Source organism: Saccoglossus kowalevskii, chromosome 8 (assembly GCF_978046115.1).
Source record: "Saccoglossus kowalevskii chromosome 8, keSacKowa6.1, whole genome shotgun sequence".
Classification (NCBI taxonomy): Eukaryota; Metazoa; Hemichordata; class Enteropneusta; family Harrimaniidae; genus Saccoglossus; species Saccoglossus kowalevskii.
The window spans coordinates 39,482,020-39,507,205 of NC_140648.1; the positions used below are offsets into that span (position 1 = coordinate 39,482,020).

Sequence of the window (25,186 nt, forward strand, 5' to 3'; positions counted from 1 at the left end):
CCATCATGTATAATGGCCCCCTGAGTTGCTCCTCATCATGTATAATGGCCCCTGAGTTGCTCCCCATCATGTATAATGGCCCCTGAGTTGCTCCCCATCATGTATAATGGCCCCTGAGTTGCTCCCCATCATGTATAATGGCCCCCTGAGTTGCTCCCCATCGTGTACGTTGGCCCCCTGAGTTGCTCCCCATCATGTATAATGGCCCCCTGAGTTGCTCCTCATCATGTATAATGGCCCCCTGAGTTGCTCTCCATCATGTATAATGGCCCCTGAGTTGCTCCCCATCATGCATAATGGCCCCTGAGTTGCTCCCCATCATGTATAATGGCCCCCTGAGTTGCTCCCCATCATGTACGTTGGCCCCCTGAGTTGCTCCCCATCGTGTATAATGGCCCCCTAAGTTGCTCCTCATCATGTATAATTGCCCCCTGAGTTGCTCCCCATCATGTATAATGGCCCCCTGAGTTGCTCCCCATCGTGTATAATGGCCCCCTGAGTTGCTCCCCATCGTGTATAATGGCCCCTGAGTTGCTCCCCATCATGTATAATGGCCCCCTGAGTTGCTCCCCATCATGTACGTTGGCCCCCTGAGTTGCTCCCCATCGTGTATAATGGCCCCCTAAGTTGCTCCTCATCATGTATAATTGCCCCCTGAGTTGCTCCCCATCATGTATAATGGCCCCCTGAGTTGCTCCCCATCGTGTATAATGGCCCCCTGAGTTGCTCCCCATCATGTATAATGGCCCCCTGAGTTGCTCCCCATCATGTATAATGGCCCCCTGAGTTGCTCCTCATCATGTATAATGGCCCCTGAGTTGCTCCTCATCATGTATAATGGCCCCCTGAGTTGCTCCCCATCATGTATAATGGCCCCCTGAGTTGCTCCTCATCGTGTATAATGGCCCCCTAAGTTGCTCCTCATCATGTATAATTGCCCCCTGAGTTGCTCCCCATCATGTATAATGGCCCCCTGAGTTGCTCCCCATCGTGTATAATGGCCCCCTGAGTTGCTCCCCATCGTGTATAATGGCCCCCTGAGTTGCTCCTCATCATGTATAATGGCCCCTGAGTTGCTCCTCATCATGTATAATGGCCCCCTGAGTTGCTCCCCATCATGTATAATGGCCCCCTGAGTTGCTCCTCATCATGTATAATGGCCCCCTGAGTTGCTCCCCATTGTGTATAATGGCCCCCTGAGTTGCCCCTCATCATGTATAATGGCCCCCTGAGTTGCTCCTCGTCGTTTATAATGACCCCCTGAGTTGCTCCTCATCATGTATAATGGCCCCCTGAGTTGCTCCCCATAGTGTACGTTGGCCCCCTGAGTTGCACCATCGTGTACGTTGGCCCCCTGAGTTGCTCCCCATAGTGTACGTTGGCCCCCTGAGTTGTTCCCCATTGTGTACGTTGGCCCCCTGAGTTGCTCCCCATAGTGTACGTTGGCCCCCTGAGTTGTTCCCCATCGTGTACGTTGGCCCCCGAGTTGCTCCCCATCATGTACATTGGCCCCCTGAGTTGCTCCCCATCATGTATGTTGGCCCCCTGAGTTGCTCCCCATAGTATACGTTGGCCCCCTGAGTTGTTCCCCATTGTGTACGTTGGCCCCCTGAGTTGCTCCCCATAGTGTACGTTGGCCGCCTGAGTTGCATCCCATCGTGTACATTGGCCCCCTGAGTTGCTCCCCATCGTGTATGTTGGCCCCCCTGAGTTGCTCCCCATCGTGTACATTGGCCCCCTGCTTATAATATAACAACGTACGTTCAATTGTGTTTTATCACAGTAAAATCAAATATTTACCATGGTTATGAAATGATGTGTACATGGTTGGTTAAGATTGGCATGATGCTGTTAAGGTTTTTATTTTAGGGACGATTCATATATAAAAATAATGGTAGCAAATAGGTGTCAACGCGATCTAGCCGAGGTGTCAATCGGCGCACGCCGCCCTGTACTCAACATTACAGTCGACTAGTGTACGCGGATTACATTGCGAAGGTCGCAAATAAAAGCAGTTTTAACTACTATTTCCAGTGGTTTTTGTTTATTATTCATTTAAGTGTTTATATCAAAAAGTTCGTTCAGTTGTTTGCATAGAATCGATGTTTGCTCTTCACGAAATTGCACAGGAAACGTGACAGCACAATAATTTAATAAACGGCCATGACCAGCCAGCACACTCCACATAACATGTGAAAATTGTTTTTTCTTTCGGTAATATTAGTATGAACCCGTAGTCAGCGATTAAAGAATCATAGAATTATAATTGTAGTTAGTAAAAACGGGTGCATGTTCACCGAAGGGTCACAGAATTCTTGTGTCACGCGCCGCCGTTTAAATGAAGACAATGGCAGGTTTCAAAAGTAGTCACACCTCGGAGAGGTGTTAAATTTGCCACAAACCCAAGTGTTAACTAGCACACAATTCCGTAATACATATTATATTATACCAGTATATTGATGGTGTTAATCCATTGATTTGATTGGTCCAAACACAAAATTTGCATATGCAATCCATGGTATATTGGCTGATAATGCACGGCTAAACCAAGTGGCCCTGGAACATGAATTGACTACAGGTTTAATACGGAAATACATAAAACCGGTATTATTTGATTTTTAGGTAAATATAGTGGTTGAATTTTAGAAGAATATTGAAAAAAATACTGAATTCAAAACATCTGAAAAGTTATATAACTATAATATTGCTTTTTGTTAATGGTGGGATCCAAGTTGTGAGCGTCGGTCGTTGGGTGATTGTCGTTCGCCACACAAACCTAAACCACCGTCCCTTAACACCGTGAGGTGCCTACACGAACGCCAGAACGCTATGTTCTCAGTGTTGTTACTTTGAGATGGATTGCGAACTTACAACAAAGAAAACATGATCTTAAAGTACAAGATATAATTGAGGGATTTAATGACATAAAAATGCAAAAAACTATGAGTCACAGGCAAAAATGTAAGCCACCAATAACAACCGGTGTCCGGTAGCGGCAGCTGACAAAATTGCAGTGCACCTGGGTAATTGTCATCTGTTTCAAAAAACACGGGACAACGCAGGATTCGACGACGATATATGGTATTGTAATTCTTCACTATGGGTAAATAAATTACAGGAGATGATGAAGGTAATTTCGAAAGCTACAGATTTGTGCCGAGTGTACACCAACCACTGTATTAGAGCGACGGCGTGCAAAGTCTTTCGGCCGGAGTTGAGATAAGGCATATCATGTACGTGTCACAAAAACGATGCGAAAATCCGATCTTACACCATCAAACTTACCCCAGAACAACGACAAAACTTGTCAGTCATACTGTCACAAAACCTAGGTTATACCAAAGGTATCCAGGTCAGATGTTGGAACTGAGGTCGCTGTGCCAGTCGCCATACATGATACACCGCGTCCCGCCGCGTCCCGCTGAATGTCAAATATCCACAGTTACAATTAGTATGATGAGTCACAAAACCGGTTTATTTCACAACTGTACTTTCAATGGGCAAATTACAGTCCAAATTGTACAAAAACCGGAGTGAAAACGTGGAAAATCCGTTGTTTAAATGATCCAAACTGTACACAACCCTGTATTTCAAATCGCGTTGTGTGTCAGTAAAAGGTCAGAAAGGTCATCCTTTGTTATGCTAATTTGTGTGTTTACGCTGCTCTATTCAACGTGGATATGTTTTTTTTCATGTGGAATACAAATTAGTTTGTATTCAATTTGAACTGTGTTGCGCATGTAATTTTTGTATGCATTCAGCGTACAACTACATACTATTCTTATAAATATTCATGTTCAAGGGCCATAATCATGATCTTTTAGTAGATGAAAGTAAACTCTTTTTTAGCTCCGCTGTCGACTTTGTCGAGCAGAGCTTATCATATGAGTGATTGTCCGTCGTCGTCCGTCCGTCGTCGTCGTCCGTGTCAATGTTTTACTTTTTCGACTTCTTCTTGAAAACTACAAGCCTGAATGCTTTGATACTTGGTGTATATGTACCTTGGGTAGACCTCTCTCAGATTTGTTCATTTCATGATGATATCTTCAATTCTCTAATTTTGGTGAATATTTTTGTCATTTTTAGTAAAAAGTGATATTTTCGACTTCTTGTTGAAAACCGCAAGTCCAATTGCTTTGATATTACATATATAGGTACTACATGTGGACCTCTCTCAGATTTGTTCATTTTGTAATGATATCTTCAATTCTCTAATTTTGGTGAATATTTTTGTAATTTTTGGTAAAAAGTGATATTTTCGACCTCTTGTTGAAAACCGCAAGTCCAATTGCTTTGATATTACATATATAGGTACTACATGTGGACCTCTCTCAGATTTGTTCATTTTGTAATGATATCTTTAATTCTCTAATTTTGGTGAATATTTTTGTAATTTTTGGTAAAAAGTGATATTTTCGACTTCTTGTTGAAAACTGCAAGTCCAATTGCTTTGATATTACATATATAGGTACTACATGTGGACCTCTCTCAGATTTGTTCATTTTGTAATGATATCTTTAATTCTCTAATTTTGGTGAATATTTTTGTAATTTTTGGTAAAAAGTGATATTTTCGACTTCTTGTTGAAAACCGCAAGTCCAATTGTTTTGATATTACATATATAGGTACTACATGTGGACCTCTCTCAGATTTGTTCATTTTGTAATGATATCTTTAATTCTCTAATTTCGGTGAATATTTTTGTAATTTTTGGTAAAAAGTGATATTTTCGACTTCTTGTTGAAAACCGCAAGTCCAATTGCTTTGATATTACATATATAGGTACTACATGTGGACCTCTCTCAGATTTGTTCATTTCATGATGATATCTTTAATTCTCTAATTTTGATGAATATTTTTGTAATTTTTGGTAAAAAGTGATATTTTCGACTTCTTGTTGAAAACTGCAAGTCCAATTGCTTTGATATTACATATATAGGTACTACATGTGGACCTCTCTCAGATTTGTTCATTTTGTAATGATATCTTTAATTCTCTAATTTTGGTGAATATTTTTGTAATTTTTGGTAAAAAGTGATATTTTCGACTTCTTGTTGAAAACCGCAAGTCCAATTGCTTTGATATTACATATATAGGTACTACATGTGGACCTCTCTCAGATTTGTTCATTTCATGATGATATCTTTAATTCTCTAATTTTGATGAATATTTTTGTAATTTTTGGTAAAAAGTGATATTTTCGACTTCTTGTTGAAAACCGCAAGTCCAATTGCTTTGATATATTATACATATAGGTACTACATGTGGACCTCTCTCAGATTTATTCATTTTCTAATGATATTTTCTGTTCTTTAATTGCCATGTGCATTGCTAACAGCGGAGCTATCTCAGCCGACAGGCTGCTTGTTTAAAAGTTTTATCGAATTTTCAATATACTGGTATAATATAATAGCAATAACCCCCGCCGAAGTTGGGTATACCACTTGATATTGCACAATTCACTCCATATATGCACTCCCCTGCGGCTCGTGCATATATGTCGTGAATTGTGCAATATCTTAGGTCAAAGTATTTGGGGGCATTGAGGGTCTTCTACTAGCATTTACCCATGAAAATTGTCTCTCTATCCTGACCAAGCAACGGCAGACGCTTCTTTGTTTCAATTCAAATTTGATCCGGGTTGCGTGTAAATACATTCCATGTGTGAGGGACGTCTCGTCTCAACATCCACTTTATTTCTTTATTATATATTATGTATTATGGAATTGTGTGCTAGTTAACACTTGGGTTGTGGCAAATTTAACACCTCTCCGAGGTGTGACTACTTTTGAAACCTGCCATTGTCTTCATTTAAACGGCGGCGCGTGACACAAGAATTCTGTGACCCTTCGGTGAACATGCACCCGTTTTTACTAACTACAATTATAATTCTATGATTCTTTAATCGCTGACTACGGGTTCATACTAATTTTACCGAAAGAAAAAACAATTTTCACATGTTATGCGGAGTGTGCTGGCTGGTCATGGCCGTTTATTAAATTATTGTGCTGTCACGTTTCCTGTGCAATTTCGTGAAGAGCAAACATCGATTCTATGCAAACGACTGAACGAACTTTTTGATATAAACAAAAAGCACTGGAAATAGTAGTTAAAACTGCTTTTATTTGCGACCTTCGCAATGTAATCCGCGTACACTAGTCGACTGTAATGTTGAGTACAGGGCGGCGTGCGCCGGTTGACACCTCGGCTAGATCGCGTTGACATCTCTTTGCTACCATTATTTTTATATATGAATCGATCGCCCCTAAAATAAAAACCTTAACAGCATCATGCCAATCTTAACCAACCATGTACACATCATTTCAAAACCATGGTAAATATTTGATTTTACTGTGATAAAACACAATTGAACGTACGTTGTTATATTATAAGCAAACGTTACAAGCCTTTGTATTACCCCTTGCATAGGGCTTTTTTGCTACTAGCAAACGATACATTTTACAACTCGCATATGCCGTTTTTACCACTAGCATATGGCATATTTTGCTACTTGCGACTCGCAACTTGGTACTCGCATACGGCACTATTTCTAGGTCGTACATACCTCCCTGAGTTGCTCCCCATCGTGTACGTTGGCCCCCTGAGTTGCATCCCATCGTGTACGTTGGCTCCCTGAGTTGCATCCCATCATGTATGTTGGCTCCCTGAGTTGCATCCCATCATGTATGTTGGCTCCCTGAGTTGCATCCCATCGTGTACGTTGGCCCCCTGAGTTGCATCCCATCGTGTATGTTGGCTCCCTGAGTTGCATCCCATCATGTATGTTGGCTCCCTGAGTTGCATCCCATCATGTATGTTGGCTCCCTGAGTTGCATCCCATCGTGTACGTTGGCTCCCTGAGTTGCATCCCATCATGTATGTTGGCTCCCTGAGTTGCATCCCATCATGTATGTTGGCTCCCTGAGTTGCATCCCATCGTGTACGTTGGCCCCCTGAGTTGCATCCCATCGTGTACGTTGGCTCCCTGAGTTGCATCCCATCATGTATGTTGGCTCCCTGAGTTGCATCCCATCATGTATGTTGGCTCCCTGAGTTGCATCCCATCATGTATGTTGGCTCCCTGAGTTGCATCCCATCATGTATGTTGGCTCCCTGAGTTGCATCCCATCGTGTACGTTGGCCCCCTGAGTTGCATCCCATCGTGTACGTTGGCTCCCTGAGTTGCATCCCATCATGTATGTTGGCTCCCTGAGTTGCATCCCATCATGTATGTTGGCTCCCTGAGTTGCATCCCATCATGTATGTTGGCTCCCTGAGTTGCATCCCATCATGTATGTTGGCTCCCTGAGTTGCATCCCATCATGTATGTTGACTCCCTGAGTTGCATCCCATCATGTATGTTGGCTCCCTGAGTTGCATCCCATCATGTATGTTGGCTCCCTGAGTTGCATCCCATCATGTATGTTGGCTCCCTGAGTTGCATCCCATCATGTATGTTGGCTCCCTGAGTTGCATTCCATCATGTATGTTGGCTCCCTGAGTTGCATCCCATCATGTATGTTGGCTCCCTGAGTTGCATCCCATCATGTATGTTGGCTCCCTGAGTTGCATCCCATCATGTATGTTGGCTCCCTGAGTTGCATCCCATCATGTATGTTGGCTCCCTGAGTTGCATCCCATCATGTATGTTGGCTCCCTGAGTTGCATCCCATCATGTATGTTGGCTCCCTGAGTTGCATCCCATCATGTATGTTGGCTCCCTGAGTTGCATCCCATCATGTATGTTGGCTCCCTGAGTTGCATCCCATCGTGTATGTTGGCTCCCTGAGTTGCATCCCATCGTGTACGTTGGCCCCCTGAGTTGCATCCCATCGTGTACGTTGGCTCCCTGAGTTGCATCCCATCATGTATGTTGGCTCCCTGAGTTGCATCCCATCATGTATGTTGGCTCCCTGAGTTGCATCCCATCATGTATGTTGGCTCCCTGAGTTGCATCCCATCATGTATGTTGGCTCCCTGAGTTGCATCCCATCGTGTACGTTGGCTCCCTGAGTTGCATCCCATCATGTACGTTGGCTCCCTGAGTTGCATCCCATCATGTATGTTGGCTCCCTGAGTTGCATCCCATCATGTATGTTGGCTCCCTGAGTTGCATCCCATCATGTATGTTGGCTCCCTGAGTTGCATCCCATCGTGTACGTTGGCCCCCTGAGTTGCATCCCATCGTGTACGTTGGCCCCCTGAGTTGCATCCCATCATGTATGTTGGCTCCCTGAGTTGCATCCCATCATGTATGTTGGCTCCCTGAGTTGCATCCCATCATGTATGTTGGCTCCCTGAGTTGCATCCCATCATGTATGTTGGCTCCCTGAGTTGCATCCCATCATGTATGTTGGCTCCCTGAGTTGCATCCCATCATGTATGTTGGCTCCCTGAGTTGCATCCCATCATGTATGTTGGCTCCCTGAGTTGCATCCCATCATGTATGTTGGCTCCCTGAGTTGCATCCCATCATGTATGTTGGCTCCCTGAGTTGCATCCCATCATGTATGTTGGCTCCCTGAGTTGCATCCCATCATGTATGTTGGCTCCCTGAGTTGCATCCCATCATGTATGTTGGCTCCCTGAGTTGCATCCCATCATGTATGTTGGCTCCCTGAGTTGCATCCCATCATGTATGTTGGCTCCCTGAGTTGCATCCCATCATGTATGTTGGCTCCCTGAGTTGCATCCCATCATGTATGTTGGCTCCCTGAGTTGCATCCCATCATGTATGTTGGCTCCCTGAGTTGCATCCCATCGTGTATGTTGGCTCCCTGAGTTGCATCCCATCGTGTACGTTGGCCCCCTGAGTTGCATCCCATCGTGTACGTTGGCTCCCTGAGTTGCATCCCATCATGTATGTTGGCTCCCTGAGTTGCATCCCATCATGTATGTTGGCTCCCTGAGTTGCATCCCATCATGTATGTTGGCTCCCTGAGTTGCATCCCATCATGTATGTTGGCTCCCTGAGTTGCATCCCATCATGTATGTTGGCTCCCTGAGTTGCATCCCATCATGTATGTTGGCTCCCTGAGTTGCATCCCATCATGTATGTTGGCTCCCTGAGTTGCATCCCATCATGTATGTTGGCTCCCTGAGTTGCATCCCATCATGTATGTTGGCTCCCTGAGTTGCATCCCATCATGTATGTTGGCTCCCTGAGTTGCATCCCATCATGTATGTTGGCTCCCTGAGTTGCATCCCATCATGTATGTTGGCTCCCTGAGTTGCATCCCATCATGTATGTTGGCTCCCTGAGTTGCATCCCATCGTGTACGTTGGCCCCCTGAGTTGCATCCCATCGTGTACGTTGGCTCCCTGAGTTGCATCCCATCGTGTACGTTGGCTCCCTGAGTTGCATCCCATCATGTATGTTGGCTCCCTGAGTTGCATCCCATCATGTATGTTGGCTCCCTGAGTTGCATCCCATCGTGTACGTTGGCTCCCTGAGTTGCATCCCATCGTGTATGTTGGCTCCCTGAGTTGCATCCCATCATGTATGTTGGCTCCCTGAGTTGCATCCCATCATGTATGTTGGCTCCCTGAGTTGCATCCCATCATGTATGTTGGCTCCCTGAGTTGCATCCCATCATGTATGTTGGCTCCCTGAGTTGCATCCCATCATGTATGTTGGCTCCCTGAGTTGCATCCCATCATGTATGTTGGCTCCCTGAGTTGCATCCCATCATGTATGTTGGCTCCCTGAGTTGCATCCCATCGTGTATGTTGGCTCCCTGAGTTGCATCCCATCGTGTATGTTGGCTCCCTGAGTTGCATCCCATCATGTATGTTGGCTCCCTGAGTTGCATCCCATCATGTATGTTGGCTCCCTGAGTTGCATCCCATCATGTATGTTGGCTCCCTGAGTTGCATCCCATCATGTATGTTGGCTCCCTGAGTTGCATCCCATCATGTATGTTGGCTCCCTGAGTTGCATCCCATCGTGTATGTTGGCTCCCTGAGTTGCATCCCATCGTGTATGTTGGCTCCCTGAGTTGCATCCCATCATGTATGTTGGCTCCCTGAGTTGCATCCCATCATGTATGTTGGCTCCCTGAGTTGCATCCCATCATGTATGTTGGCTCCCTGAGTTGCATCCCATCATGTATGTTGGCTCCCTGAGTTGCATCCCATCATGTATGTTGGCTCCCTGAGTTGCATCCCATCATGTATGTTGGCTCCCTGAGTTGCATCCCATCATGTATGTTGGCTCCCTGAGTTGCATCCCATCATGTATGTTGGCTCCCTGAGTTGCATCCCATCATGTATGTTGGCTCCCTGAGTTGCATCCCATCATGTATGTTGGCTCCCTGAGTTGCATCCCATCATGTATGTTGGCTCCCTGAGTTGCATCCCATCATGTATGTTGGCTCCCTGAGTTGCATCCCATCATGTATGTTGGCTCCCTGAGTTGCATCCCATCATGTATGTTGGCTCCCTGAGTTGCATCCCATCATGTATGTTGGCTCCCTGAGTTGCATCCCATCATGTATGTTGGCTCCCTGAGTTGCATCCCATCATGTATGTTGGCTCCCTGAGTTGCATCCCATCATGTATGTTGGCTCCCTGAGTTGCATCCCATCATGTATGTTGGCTCCCTGAGTTGCATCCCATCATGTATGTTGGCTCCCTGAGTTGCATCCCATCATGTATGTTGGCTCCCTGAGTTGCATCCCATCATGTATGTTGGCTCCCTGAGTTGCATCCCATCATGTATGTTGGCTCCCTGAGTTGCATCCCATCATGTATGTTGGCTCCCTGAGTTGCATCCCATCATGTATGTTGGCTCCCTGAGTTGCATCCCATCATGTATGTTGGCTCCCTGAGTTGCATCCCATCATGTATGTTGGCTCCCTGAGTTGCATCCCATCATGTATGTTGGCTCCCTGAGTTGCATCCCATCATGTATGTTGGCTCCCTGAGTTGCATCCCATCATGTATGTTGGCTCCCTGAGTTGCATCCCATCATGTATGTTGGCTCCCTGAGTTGCATCCCATCATGTATGTTGGCTCCCTGAGTTGCATCCCATCATGTATGTTGGCTCCCTGAGTTGCATCCCATCATGTATGTTGGCTCCCTGAGTTGCATCCCATCATGTATGTTGGCTCCCTGAGTTGCATCCCATCATGTATGTTGGCTCCCTGAGTTGCATCCCATCATGTATGTTGGCTCCCTGAGTTGCATCCCATCATGTATGTTGGCTCCCTGAGTTGCATCCCATCATGTATGTTGGCTCCCTGAGTTGCATCCCATCATGTATGTTGGCTCCCTGAGTTGCATCCCATCATGTATGTTGGCTCCCTGAGTTGCATCCCATCATGTATGTTGGCTCCCTGAGTTGCATCCCATCATGTATGTTGGCTCCCTGAGTTGCATCCCATCATGTATGTTGGCTCCCTGAGTTGCATCCCATCATGTATGTTGGCTCCCTGAGTTGCATCCCATCATGTATGTTGGCTCCCTGAGTTGCATCCCATCATGTATGTTGGCTCCCTGAGTTGCATCCCATCATGTATGTTGGCTCCCTGAGTTGCATCCCATCATGTATGTTGGCCCCCTGAGTTGCATCCCATCATGTACGTTGGCTCCCTGAGTTGCATCCCATCATGTATGTTGGCTCCCTGAGTTGCATCCCATCATGTATGTTGGCCCCCTGAGTTGCATCCCATCATGTATGTTGGCTCCCTGAGTTGCATCCCATCATGTATGTTGGCTCCCTGAGTTGCATCCCATCATGTATGTTGGCTCCCTGAGTTGCATCCCATCATGTATGTTGGCTCCCTGAGTTGCATCCCATCATGTATGTTGGCTCCCTGAGTTGCATCCCATCATGTATGTTGGCTCCCTGAGTTGCATCCCATCATATATGTTGGCTCCCTGAGTTGCATCCCATCATGTATGTTGGCTCCCTGAGTTGCATCCCATCATGTATGTTGGCTCCCTGAGTTGCATCCCATCACGTATGTTGGCTCCCTGAGTTGCATCCCATCATGTATGTTGGCTCCCTGAGTTGCATCCCATCATGTATGTTGGCTCCCTGAGTTGCATCCCATCATGTATGTTGGCCCCCTGAGTTGCTTCCATTGTGTAATTATGCATTTAATAATGCACAAAATTACAGTATTTTGTATTCACATCTGATTGTACTTTAGCAGAAGTGTTATGTAATAGCTATGCCTGTGCATATACCCCCTTTTAAAGGGGTTTAACTTGATTTGCAAGTCTTGTACAACATATACATTGTGTTCACACCTGTCTCCCTCTCATACTAGTGTATTAGTGAAACAAAAAAACAAATGTACACACACACTATATGCTTTGCCGAGAAAAATAGTATAAAATGCAATAATAACTTTATATTGTATTCATTGTTACTGTGATTGTGCTCTATATGAAATTCAAAATACAGATTTGATAATCATTATTTTATTGTTTTTTCCAGATGAAAAGAGGAAAGAAGAACAACAAAGAAGAGTAATGGTGCCAGCATCTTGATGACATTAAAACATATTGCTTTTACATGTAAATATTAGAATAAATCCTCCAATTGTACACTGTAATATTTTTGAGTTTACTTCAACCTGGAATGTATTAAGGTGCAATTAAGTTATTGATGGACTAGTTTGTTGGGTGAGTTCTTTACTGCTGTGGCGATAAGAACATACAGATTAAATAGAAAGTCATCCCTAAAACAGGGTGAGGCCATATATGTTCTTGTTTACCGCCAAATCTGTGATAACAGTTTAGGAAGCTGAATTTCTACTCATTATAAATTTTTACAGCCGATTATTATAGAATTTTAAACGACATTTTCTGAATCTAAGCACTAAGAAACATCTCAAATATAGCAGACAGTAAAATGATTGAAAATTCTGTAAATGAACCTTGTAGTTGAACTATATAAATTATAAACCCAGTATTGTTATCATAATTAACGTTTTGCAGTCCAGTGACACTTGCATTGTTAGCATTTGTACAACTCATTGAAACACAGTGGTCACCTACAGTAAGACTGGATTTAGGGATTGACCTGTGTGACAGTGGTCACCTACAGTAAGACTGGATTTAGGGATTGACCTGTGTGTGGCTCAGACAGTGATCACTTACAGTAAGACTGGATTTGGGGATTGACCTGTGTGTGTTTTAGACAGTGATCACCTACAGTAAGACTGGATTTAGGGATTGACCTGTGTGTGGCTCAGACAGTGATCACTTACAGGAGGACTGGATTTGGGGATTGATCTACGTGTGGCTCTGACAGTGATCACTTACAGTAGGACTGGATTTGGGGATTGATATGTGTGTGGCTCAGACAGTGATCACTTACAGTAGGACTGGATTTGGGGATTGATCTGTGTGTGGCTCAGACAGTGATCACTTATAGTAGGACTGGATTTGGGGATTGACCTGTGTGTGGCTCAGACAGTGATCACCTACAGTAGGACTGGATTTAGGGATTGATCTGTGTGTGTCTCAGACAGTGATCACCTACAGTATGACTGGATTTAGGGATTGGCCTATGTGTGGTTCAGATAGTGATCACTTACAGTAGGACTGGATTTGGGGATTGATCTGTGTGTGTCTTAGACAGTGATCACCTACAGTAAGACTGGATTTAGGGATTGATCTGTGTGTGTCTCAGACAGTGATCACCTACAGTAAAACTGGATTTAGGGATTGATCTGTGTGTGTCTTAGACAGTGATCACCTACAGTAAGACTGGATATGGGGATTGACCTGTGTGTGTCTCGGACAGTAATCACCTACAGATTGATCTGTGTGTAGCTCAGACAGTGATCACTTACAGTAAGACTGGATTTGGGGATTGACCTGTGTGTGTCTCAGACAGTGATCACCTACAGTAAGACTGGATTTAGGGATTGACCTGTGTGTGTCTCAGACAGTGATCACCCACAGTAAGACTGGATTTAGGGATTGACCTGTGTGTGGCTCAGACAGTGATCACTTACAGTAGAACTGGATTTAGGGATTGATCTGTGTGTGTCTCAGACAGTGATCACCTACAGTAAGACTGGATTTGGGGATTGATCTGTGTGTGTCTCAGACAGTGATCACCTACAGTAAGACTGGATTTAGGGATTGACCTGTGTGTGTCTCAGACAGTGATCACCTACAGTAGGACTGGATTTAGGGATTGATCTGTGTGTGTCTCACAGTGATCACCTACAGTACGACTGGATTTAGGGATTGACCTATGTGTGGCTCAGATAGTGATCACTTACAGTAGGACTGGATTTGGGGATTGATCTGTGTGTGTCTTAGACAGTGATCACCTACAGTAAGACTGGATTTAGGGATTGATCTGTGTGTGTCTCAGACAGTGATCACCTACAGTAGGACTGGATTTAGGGATTGATCTGTGTGTGTCTCAGACAGTGATCACCTACAGTATGACTGGATTTAGGGATTGATCTGTGTGTGTCTTAGAAAGTGATCACCCACAGTAAGACTGGATTTAGGGATTGACCTGTGTGTGGCTCAGAAAGTAATCACCCACAGTAAGACTGGATTTAGGGATTGACCTGTGTGTGGCTCAGAAAGTAATCACCCACAGTAGGACTGGATTTAGGGATTGATCTGTGTGTGTCTCAGACAGTGATCACTTACAGTAAGACTGGATTTAGGGATTGACCTGGGTGTGTCTATTTGTGTCATTCTAAAACAGATGACAGATTTCTTGTTACAGCTTCGTCTGCTTGGCCCGTGATGCACAGTATTTTGTTTTTCACACAATATTCATTTTAATGAATGCTATTGCAGAGCCATATCTCTGACATGCCTTGACTGATCACAGGCAATCATACTTTATGTCACATATGACTGACAGCTATGATTAAAGATGGCTGACAGGCAGCTATGATTCAAGATGGCTGACAGGCAGCTATACCCTGGTAATTCAAGATGACTGACAGACAGCTATGATTAAAGATTGCTGACAGGCAGCTATACCCTGGTAATTCAAGATGACTGACAGGCAGCTATACCCTGGTAATTCAAGATGGCTGACAGACAGCTATGATTCAAGATGGCTGACAGACAGCTATGATTCAAGATGGCCGACAGGCAGCTATACCCTGATAATTCGAGATGACTGACAGACAGCTATGATTCAAGATGGCCGACAGGCAGCTATACCCTGGTAATTCAAGATGGCCGACAGGCAGCTATACCCTGGTAATTCGAGATGACTGACAGACAGCTATGATTAAAGATTGCTGACAGGCAGCTATTTTAATGTGACAAGACAGTATGTCATTGGGTGTTCAGAATAACTGGATAATGTCTTCAATTCCTAGCCATCATAACTGTAGCCCATTTTTTGTTATTCTTTCATAAGTAGATGTAATAAATTAATTTAATTCTTACTTGCAACCTGTTTGACACATTTTCTCAAACTGAATCTTTTATAAAAGCACACTAAATCTCAACACTTAAATCAGGCACACTTTAGATAGATTCATATGCAGTATGTTGATAAATGTTTTATTATGAAAATAAAAACAAAATATTTTGATATAAACCAGATGGCAGTGTTATTGAGTATGTAAAAAAGATGAAGATGCACTTGTTATGTTTTGCATACATTGAAGGTTGGTTGATTTGAAATTGAGGGATCTTTTTATGTACATGTGTATTCATAAATTTCTGTTTACACTTTATCTTTTCAAAATTTGGGTATATTTTTGTATGTATTTTCATACAACGTTTCAAATATCTCACCGACTTCAAAATAAAAATATTAAACAGTAGTTACTCTTCTACCCATCTCAATTTATTTAAGTGTGAGCCTTTATCTTAATTTTACTCACAGTTTGTGATAAGGATTTCATCCTGATTTGATGAGCACAATATTGCTGACTATTTACCTACTCCTTAATACAGGGTGACTGCTTGGCATTCCAAGATAATGGCATAATGCTGCTTTATTAAATATGCATACAGGAGTATACCTAATACAACAACATTATCATATTTGGTTGTAATAAATAAATTGGCTACGGCTACATTTTCGTTGAACACATTATGAATTAACATCATTTTGAAATTGTTTCCCCTCGTACATAAAGTGCATGCAAATCCACAGGAATGTTTAAAATTCATTTCAACAAAGTTGTATAGCCAAGATGGTTAACACTGCTCAGAGTCAACTGTTTTTATCAAGTCGTCCTGTCAAAGATATATCAGATATAGTTTAACTTCAACTGTATATAAATTTGAACGCTAAGACACATCCTAGATGCTTGTCAGAAAGTGTCAGAAAGTGGTTCATCTACAGGCTTTGTGATAATCAGTTACCGGCCTTAGGAATTCAGAAGATGGTTTGACTATAAACATTGTTAACTAACAAAATTATCAAAACTGTCTAGTAGCACTTGTGTAAGCGGGTATACACTTACTTTTTTTTCTTGTGTGCTGTTTTATTTGAATAATGAGTAAAACACAGATCAACAAACTGGTCAGTTTCTTTTCTTTTTTTTTGACTGAAGATTAGCTTTACCAAATAGACATGTATGGTTATTAAGGCACTGTTGACATTTAGGTGATACAGAAAGACAAATCTGTTGTCCAAAACCAACCAATAGCCAATTGATTTCGATCCAGAGGCTCCTACAGGTGTCAAAATAAAATGGAAGTTACCAGTAAGCAACACTGAAAATAGCTATGAAGCCATCGTTAAAATGATGTTATGGTGATACTACCGTACTTTTATATACCAATTATCAAAGGCAGTAGTATTTATATGGGACCCATACTACACATAGCAACATTTACATATGTTGGTTAAATGCATTGTTTATCATTTCTTGGACAAAGTTGGTACAAGGAAAAGACACAATTGGAGGCTTATGTGCGTTGATTCATTCAGACTGAGACTCTACACACATGAGAGCTAAAAAGTAGTTGATAAATGAAAGAATCACCTTGGTAACCATTCCTGTAGAATTTTTCTGGTGTCTTCTGGAGTTTTAGTTGTTGATTTAACCCACTTCAATCGATTACTAATTCTATGTACATGTGTGTCAACACCAATACCAGTAGTTTGATGCCATGCTATGTTCATGCATAGGTATGCCATTTTAGGTCCAACACCTGGCAACTGACATAGTTCACTGATAGTACTGGGTATATCATTGTCATACTGTGATTCCAACAATGTACTTGTCTTTTTAATATATTCAACTTTTCTCTGAAGTAAAGAAAAAAAAAAAAAATGAACATCACAACAAATCGCTAACTGCATACTCAATTTTGCTAATTTTTTTTAGCTTCGCTGTCGACTTTGTCGAGCGGAGCTTATCATACGAGTGATTGTCCATCGGCGTCCGTCATCCATTGTCGTCCGCATCAACTTTTTACTTTTTCGACTTCTTCTTGGATACTACAAGTCTGAATGCTTTGATATACATGTACCTTGGGTAGAATATTTTGGTGAATATTGTTGTCATTTTTGGTAAAAGTGGTATTTTTAACTTGTTAAAAACAGCAAGTCTGATTGCTATGATACTATACCTATTGTTGATATCTTCAGTTTTTATTAATAATAATTGAAATGTGCATTGCTAACAGCGGAGCTATCTCAGCCGACTGGCTGCTTGTTGATGCACGAGAGAATTATTTGTCCTGCCGTATAGTTTGAATATCCCACACTTCCAACACCCAGTGATATGAGACACGTGGCATCCTTAAGGTTTATCTGTAAATACAAATATATGGCTGATGTCAAATACCTTCCAGAATCCCACTGGGTAAATCAGTTCACCAAGTTTTTTATCTGAAGTTTTCAATATATTGCTTATCGTTAGACCATGTGTTTTCAGTCGGTCCATTGCAGCTGATGTGACCTGGTCTTTTGTCTGACTTGATAACATCAAAGACACCAAGATTTGGTAACGATAAACCTGCAAGATATTGAGATAATATAAAGACAGTATGGAGACAGTATTAACTAATGCATAGGGGGGGGGGTTGATGTGATTGTACATGTATACTGTCTGAGTAAAGATAGTATGACAAGTATTGACCAACGTACAGGGGAGGTTGATGGGATTGTATACTGTCTGAGTAAAGATAGTATGACGAGTATTGACCAACGCACAGGGGAGGTTGATGGGATTTGCCAGTAAAGCTTTGAATTAATTTAGCAAATTTCACATCAGTGAAAAAAAGTTAAATTTAAACCTAATGAGTTATTACTGCATTACATGCACTAGCTGTCACTCAAACTATTCACAACAAGAAACCATCTACAGAAAGAAGTGTATACATGTCTTGTTACCAATCACTAACGAGTGAATATGTACTGTTAATTTGAAAGTTAGAACTGAACTGATAAATTTTGTCAACATTTTTCCTTTAAAATTAACTATAGTTTAATATAGTGATATTGTAGCATTGACAGATACTTCATGACAAAGCTAGACACCATGAAACGTTTTATGAAATGTTTCCATAAAGACAAGCCAGTACATTACATATATTGTAACTAAATTAATATTTGACAGTGGAAACTTACTGCAGGTCCAACGGCAGTGTCAGCTGTTCTTTCACAGCCCATAGTATCAACTGGAGCATCTTGATTCTTCCTCATTTCTTGGATGTTTTCAAGTTGTTCTCTCCAATAGACAGGTTGCCAGATAGCAGGATTATCAACTGTTTTTAATTGTTTGCTTTCATTCCAATCCTCATTCAGCCTCTCGTTCTCACCCTCATATTCAATTTTGATATGACTTCTCTTAAATCCTTTTTTCTTTCTGTTGGCCGGAGCATCATCATCAGGATTATTAGCTGCCCTCATTTTCTCTGCTATTTTCTCTGCTATTGTCTGGTTTTGTTTCATTCCGTGTCTTGACTTGGACCGTGTATAGTGAGGTATGTTACTCATACTAGTATCTGTGGAAGAAAATAACTAGAATGTACATCTTGTATTTCCATACAAACTGCATACTATATCCAACTGAATTTTGCAAGCCATGCAAGATACATTCCATGTAATTAACAAATCATTGTCAATATCATTTTCCCAGTTCGTATTTATTTGAAGTAACATTTTAGGATTATGTTTTGTCTTGTAACCATTTAGAACAAAATTTATCAAGGCAATAAACAATATACCGGTAGTCCCTGTTGGTATTGTTTCAGTGTGATCTCCTTGTGAATTGGTTAACTGCTTGGGTTTTGACTGAACAGTTGGCTTTTGAATCTCACTGGCGCCGACTTGTGGCCGAGGCTACTCTGACGAGTCTATATTGCAGTAGGGGATGTACATATGCAAATGATTTTTTGTAGTGGAAAATAAATAAACAATTTTGTAAACCAAATACTTCTGAGACATGCTGTAAACAGAACTGAGTTACAGGCAATATACATTTTTGCTTTTGATAAAAAAACCAAACCAAACCAAACCAAACAAAAAATCTATCACCCTGGAATTACTTAGTATGTTTTATGAAAGTACCCATTCACTGATAATTGAAACAGGGCGCCATACTCAGTTGCCAGCAATTGAAATATATGTAAATGTACATGTATGTCTTCTCAGTTACACAAATAAATAACATTTTGTGATGTCTTGCCCTGTCTATGCCTAACACACAAACATTCTATTCTATTCCAGTGCATGTTAAGTGATTTTTAAATAAATAACATTTTGTGATGTCTTGCCCTGTCTATGCCTAACACACAAACATTTTATTCCAATGCATGTTAAGTGATTATTAAATAAATAACATTTTGTGATGTCTTGCCCTGTCTATGCCGAACACAGTAACATTCTATTCCAATGGATGTTAAGTGATTATTAAATAAATAACATTTTGTGATGTCTTGCCCTGTCTATGCCTAACACACAAACATTCTATTCCAATGGATGTTAATTGATTATTGAATAAATAACATTTTGTGATGTCTTGCCCTGTCTATGCCTAACACACAAACATTCTATTCCAATGGATGTTAAGTGATTATTGAATAAATAACATTTTGTGATGTCTTGCCCTGTCTATGCCTAACACACAAACATTCTATTCCAATGGATGTTAAGTGTTTATTAAATAAATAACATTTTGTGATGTCTTGCCCTGTCTATGCCTAACACACAAACATTCTATTCCAATGCATGTTAAGTGATTATTAAATAAATAACATTTTGTGATGTCTTGCCCTGTCTATGCCAAACACACAAACATTCTATTCCAATGGATGTTAAGTGATTATTAAATAAATAACATTTTGTGATGTCTTGCCCTGTCTATGCCTAACACACATTCTATTCCAATGGATGTTAAGTGATTATTAAATAAATAACATTTTGTGATGTCTTGCCCTGTCTGTGCCTAACACACAAACATTCTATTCCAATGGATGTTAAGTATTTATTAAATAAATAACATTTTGTGATGTCTTGCCCTGTCTATGCCTAACACACAAACATTCTATTCCAATGGATGTTAAGTGATTATTAAATAAATAAAATTTTGTGATGTCTTGCCCTGTCTATGCCTAACACACAAACATTCTATTCCAATGGATGTTAATTGATTATTGAATAAATAACATTTTGTGATGTCTTGCCCTGTCTATGCCAAACACACAAACATTCTATTCCAATGCATGTTAAGTGATTATTAAATAAATAACATTTTGTGATGTCTTGCCCTGTCTATGCCTAACACACATTCTATTCCAATGGATGTTAAGTGATTATTAAATAAATAACATTTTGTGATGTCTTGCCCTGTCTGTGCCTAACACACAAACATTCTATTCCAATGGATGTTAAGTATTTATTAAATAAATAACATTTTGTGATGTCTTGCCCTGTCTATGCCTAACACACAAACATTCTATTCCAATGGATGTTAAGTGATTATTAAATAAATAACATTTTGTGATGTCTTGCCCTGTCTATGCCTAACACACAAACATTCTATTCCAATGGATGTTAAGTGATTATTAAATAAATAACATTTTGTGATGTCTTGCCCTGTCTATGCCTAACACACAAACATTCTATTCCAATGCATGTTAAGTGATTATTAAATAAATAACATTTTGTGATGTCTTGCCCTGTCTATGCCTAACACACAAACATTCTATTCCAATGCATGTTAAGTGATTATTAAATAAATAACATTTTGTGATGTCTTGCCCTGTCTATGCCTAACACACAAACATTCTATTCTATTCCAATGGATGTTAAGTGATTATTGAATAAATAACATTTTGTGATGTCTTGCCCTGTCTATGCCTAACACACAAACATTCTATTCCAATGGATGTTAAGTGATTATTAAATAAATAACATTTTGTGATGTCTTGCCCTGTCTATGCCTAACACACAAACATTCTATTCCAATGGATGTTAAGTGTTTATTAAATAAATAACATTTTGTGATGTCTTGCCCTGTCTATACCTAACACACAAACATTCTATTCCAATGGATGTTAAGTGTTTATTAAATAAATAACATTTTGTGATGTCTTGCCCTGTCTATGCCTAACACACAAACATTCTATTCCAATGCATGTTAAGTGATTATTAAATAAATAACATTTTGTGATGTCTTGCCCTGTCTATGCCTAACACACAAACATTCTATTCCAATGGATGTTAAGTGTTTATTAAATAAATAACATTTTGTGATGTCTTGCCCTGTCTATGCCTAACACACAAACATTCTATTCCAATGGATGTTAAGTGTTTATTAAATAAATAACATTTTGTGATGTCTTGCCCTGTCTATGCCTAACACACAAACATTCTATTCCAATGGATGTTAAGTGTTTATTAAATAAATAACATTTTGTGATGTCTTGCCCTGTCTATGCCAAACACACAAACATTCTATTCTATTCCAATGGATGTTAAGTGATTATTAAATAAATAACATTTTGTGATGTCTTGCCCTGTCTATGCCAAACACACAAACATTCTATTCCAATGGATGTTAAGTGATTATTAAATAAATAACATTTTGTGATGTCTTGCCCTGTCTATGCCTAACACACAAACATTCTATTCTATTCCAATAGATGTTAAGTGATTATGGAATAAATAACATTTTGTGATGTCTTGCCCTGTCTATGCCTAACACACAAACATTCTATTCCAATGGATGTTAAGTGATTATTAAATAAATAACATTTTGTGATGTCTTGCCCTGTCTATGCCTAACACACAAACATTCTATTCCAATGGATGTTAAGTGTTTATTAAATAAATAACATTTTGTGATGTCTTGCCCTGTCTATGCCTAACACACAAACATTCTATTCCAATGGATGTTAAGTGATTATTAAATAAATAACATTTTGTGATGTCTTGCCCTGTCTATGCCTAACACACAAACATTCTATTCTATTCCAATGGATGTTAAGTGATTATGGAATAAATAACATTTTGTGATGTCTTGCCCTGTCTATGCCTAACACACAAACATTCTATTCCAATGGATGTTAAGTGATTATTAAATAAATAACATTTTGTGATGTCTTGCCCTGTCTATGCCAAACACACAAACATTCTATTTCAATGGATGTTAAGTGATTATTGAATAAATAACATTTTGTGATGTCTTGCCCTGTCTATGCCTAACACACAAACATTCTATTCCAATGGATGTTAAGTGATTATTAAATAAATAACATTTTGTGATGTCTTGCCCTGTCTATGCCAAACACACAAACATTCTATTCCAATGGATGTTAAGTGATTATTAAATAAATAACATTTTGTGATGTCTTGCCCTGTCTATGCCAAACACACAAACATTCTATTCCAATGGATGTTAAGTGATTATTAAATAAATAACATTTTGTGATGTCTTGCCCTGTCTATGCCTAACACACAAACATTCTATTCCAATGGATGTTGAGTGATTACTGTAAAATGAATAATTTTCACTGGGTTTAAATTTCACTGATTTACAATTTCAGACATATTCACTGGGTTTTAAATTCACGGTTTCGTCATTTAGATAATGTGTTCTATGCTAAGTTTTACATATTCACTGTGTTTTAATTTAGCGCATTTCTTCAGTCAGCGAAATAAGCTAAATTAAAACCCAGTGAATAATTACCCTCTTTACAGTATTAAGTAAATAACATTTTGTGATGTCTTGCCCTGTCTATGCCAAACACACAAACATTCTATTCTATTCCAGTGCATGTTAAGTGATTATTAAATAAATAACATTTTGTGATGTCTTGCCCTGTCTATGCCAAACACACAAACATTCTATTCCAGTGCATGTTAAGTGATTATTAAATAAATAACATTTTGTGATGTCTTGCCCTGTCTATGCCTAACACACAAACATTCTATTCCAATGGATGTTAAGTGATTATTGAATAAATAACATTTTGTGATGTCTTGCCCTGTCTATGCCTAACACACAAACATTGTATTCCAATGGATGTTAAGTGATTATTAAATAAATAACATTTTGTGATGTCTTGCCCCGTCTATGCCTAACACAGTAACATTCTATTCCAATGGATGTTAAGTGATTATTAAATAAATAACATTTTGTGATGTCTTGCCCTGTCTATGCCTAACACACAAACATTCTATTCCAATGCATGTTAAGTGATTATTAAATAAATAACATTTTGTGATGTCTTGCCCTGTCTATGCCTAACACACAAACATTCTATTCCAATGGATGTTAAGTGATTATTAATTAAATAACATTTTGTGATGTCTTGCCCTGTCTATGCCTAACACACAAACATTCTATTCCAATGCATGTTAAGTGATTATTAAATAAATAACATTTTGTGATGTCTTGCCCTGTCTATGCCTAACACACAAACATTCTATTCTATTCCAATGGATGTTAAGTGATTATTGAATAAATAACATTTTGTGATGTCTTGCCCTGTCTATGCCTAACAGGCTAACACACAAACATTCTATTCCAATGGATGTTAAGTGATTATTAAATAAATAACATTTTGTGATGTCTTGCCCTGTCTATGCCTAACACACAAACATTCTATTCCAATGGATGTTAAGTGTTTATTAAATAAATAACATTTTGTGATGTCTTGCCCTGTCTATGCCTAACACACAAACATTCTATTCCAATGGATGTTAAGTGTTTATTAAATAAATAACATTTTGTGATGTCTTGCCCTGTCTATGCCTAACACACAAACATTCTATTCCAATGCATGTTAAGTGATTATTGAATAAATAACATTTTGTGATGTCTTGCCCTGTCTATGCCTAACACACAAACATTCTATTCCAATGCATGTTAAGTGATTATTGAATAAATAACATTTTGTGATGTCTTGCCCTGTCTATGCCTAACACACAAACATTCTATTCCAATGGATGTTAAGTGATTATTAAATAAATAACATTTTGTGATGTCTTGCCCTGTCTATGCCTAACACACAAACATTCTATTCCAATGGATGTTAAGTGTTTATTAAATAAATAACATTTTGTGATGTCTTGCCCTGTCTATGCCTAACACACAAACATTCTATTCCAATGGATGTTAAGTGATTATTAAATAAATAACATTTTGTGATGTCTTGCCCTGTCTATGCCTAACACACAAACATTCTATTCTATTCTATTCTATTCCAATGGATGTTAAGTGATTATTGAATAAATAACATTTTGTGATGTCTTGCCCTGTCTATGCCTAACACACAAACATTCTATTCTATTCCAATGGATGTTAAGTGATTATTGAATAAATAACATTTTGTGATGTCTTGCCCTGTCTATGCCAAACACACAAACATTTTATTCCAATGGATGTTAAGTGATTATTAAATAAATAACATTTTGTGATGTCTTGCCCTGTCTATGCCTAACACACAAACATTCTATTCCAATGCATGTTAAGTGATTATTAAATAAATAACATTTTGTGATGTCTTGCCCTGTCTATGCCTAACACACAAACATTCTATTCTATTCCAATGGATGTTAAGTGATTATTGAATAAATAACATTTTGTGATGTCTTGCCCTGTCTATGCCAAACACACAAACATTCTATTCCAATGGATGTTAAGTGATTATTAAATAAATAACATTTTGTGATGTCTTGCCCTGTCTATGCCAAACACACAAACATTCTATTCCAATGCATGTTAAGTGTTTATTAAATATATAACATTTTGTGATGTCTTGCCCTGT

The 25,186-nt window shown here is 39.9% G+C and overlaps 2 protein-coding genes across 2 annotated transcripts in view; one reads left to right on the top strand and one right to left on the bottom strand.

Annotated features, from left to right (window-relative positions):
- Positions 1-12,564, top strand: part of LOC102810061 (charged multivesicular body protein 6-A-like) — a 34,412-nt gene extending 21,848 nt beyond the window's left edge. The window contains exon 7 of the mRNA XM_085502597.1: positions 12,447-12,564. Within this exon, the coding sequence (XP_085358723.1) occupies positions 12,447-12,499 (53 nt within the window). The 3' untranslated portion in view covers positions 12,500-12,564. The remainder of the gene's footprint in view (positions 1-12,446) is intronic.
- Positions 12,565-15,487: 2,923 nt separating this feature from the next.
- The window catches only part of LOC100372459 (endonuclease III-like protein 1), a 32,330-nt gene continuing 22,631 nt past the window's right edge, over positions 15,488-25,186 (bottom strand). Inside the window, exons 2-5 of the mRNA XM_085502596.1 lie at positions 18,540-18,916; positions 17,755-17,925; positions 16,948-17,213; positions 15,488-16,633 (exon numbers count right to left, since the gene is read on the bottom strand). Coding sequence (XP_085358722.1) covers positions 16,483-16,633; positions 16,948-17,213; positions 17,755-17,925; positions 18,540-18,916 — 965 coding nt within the window. The 3' untranslated portion in view covers positions 15,488-16,482. The remainder of the gene's footprint in view (positions 16,634-16,947; positions 17,214-17,754; positions 17,926-18,539; positions 18,917-25,186) is intronic.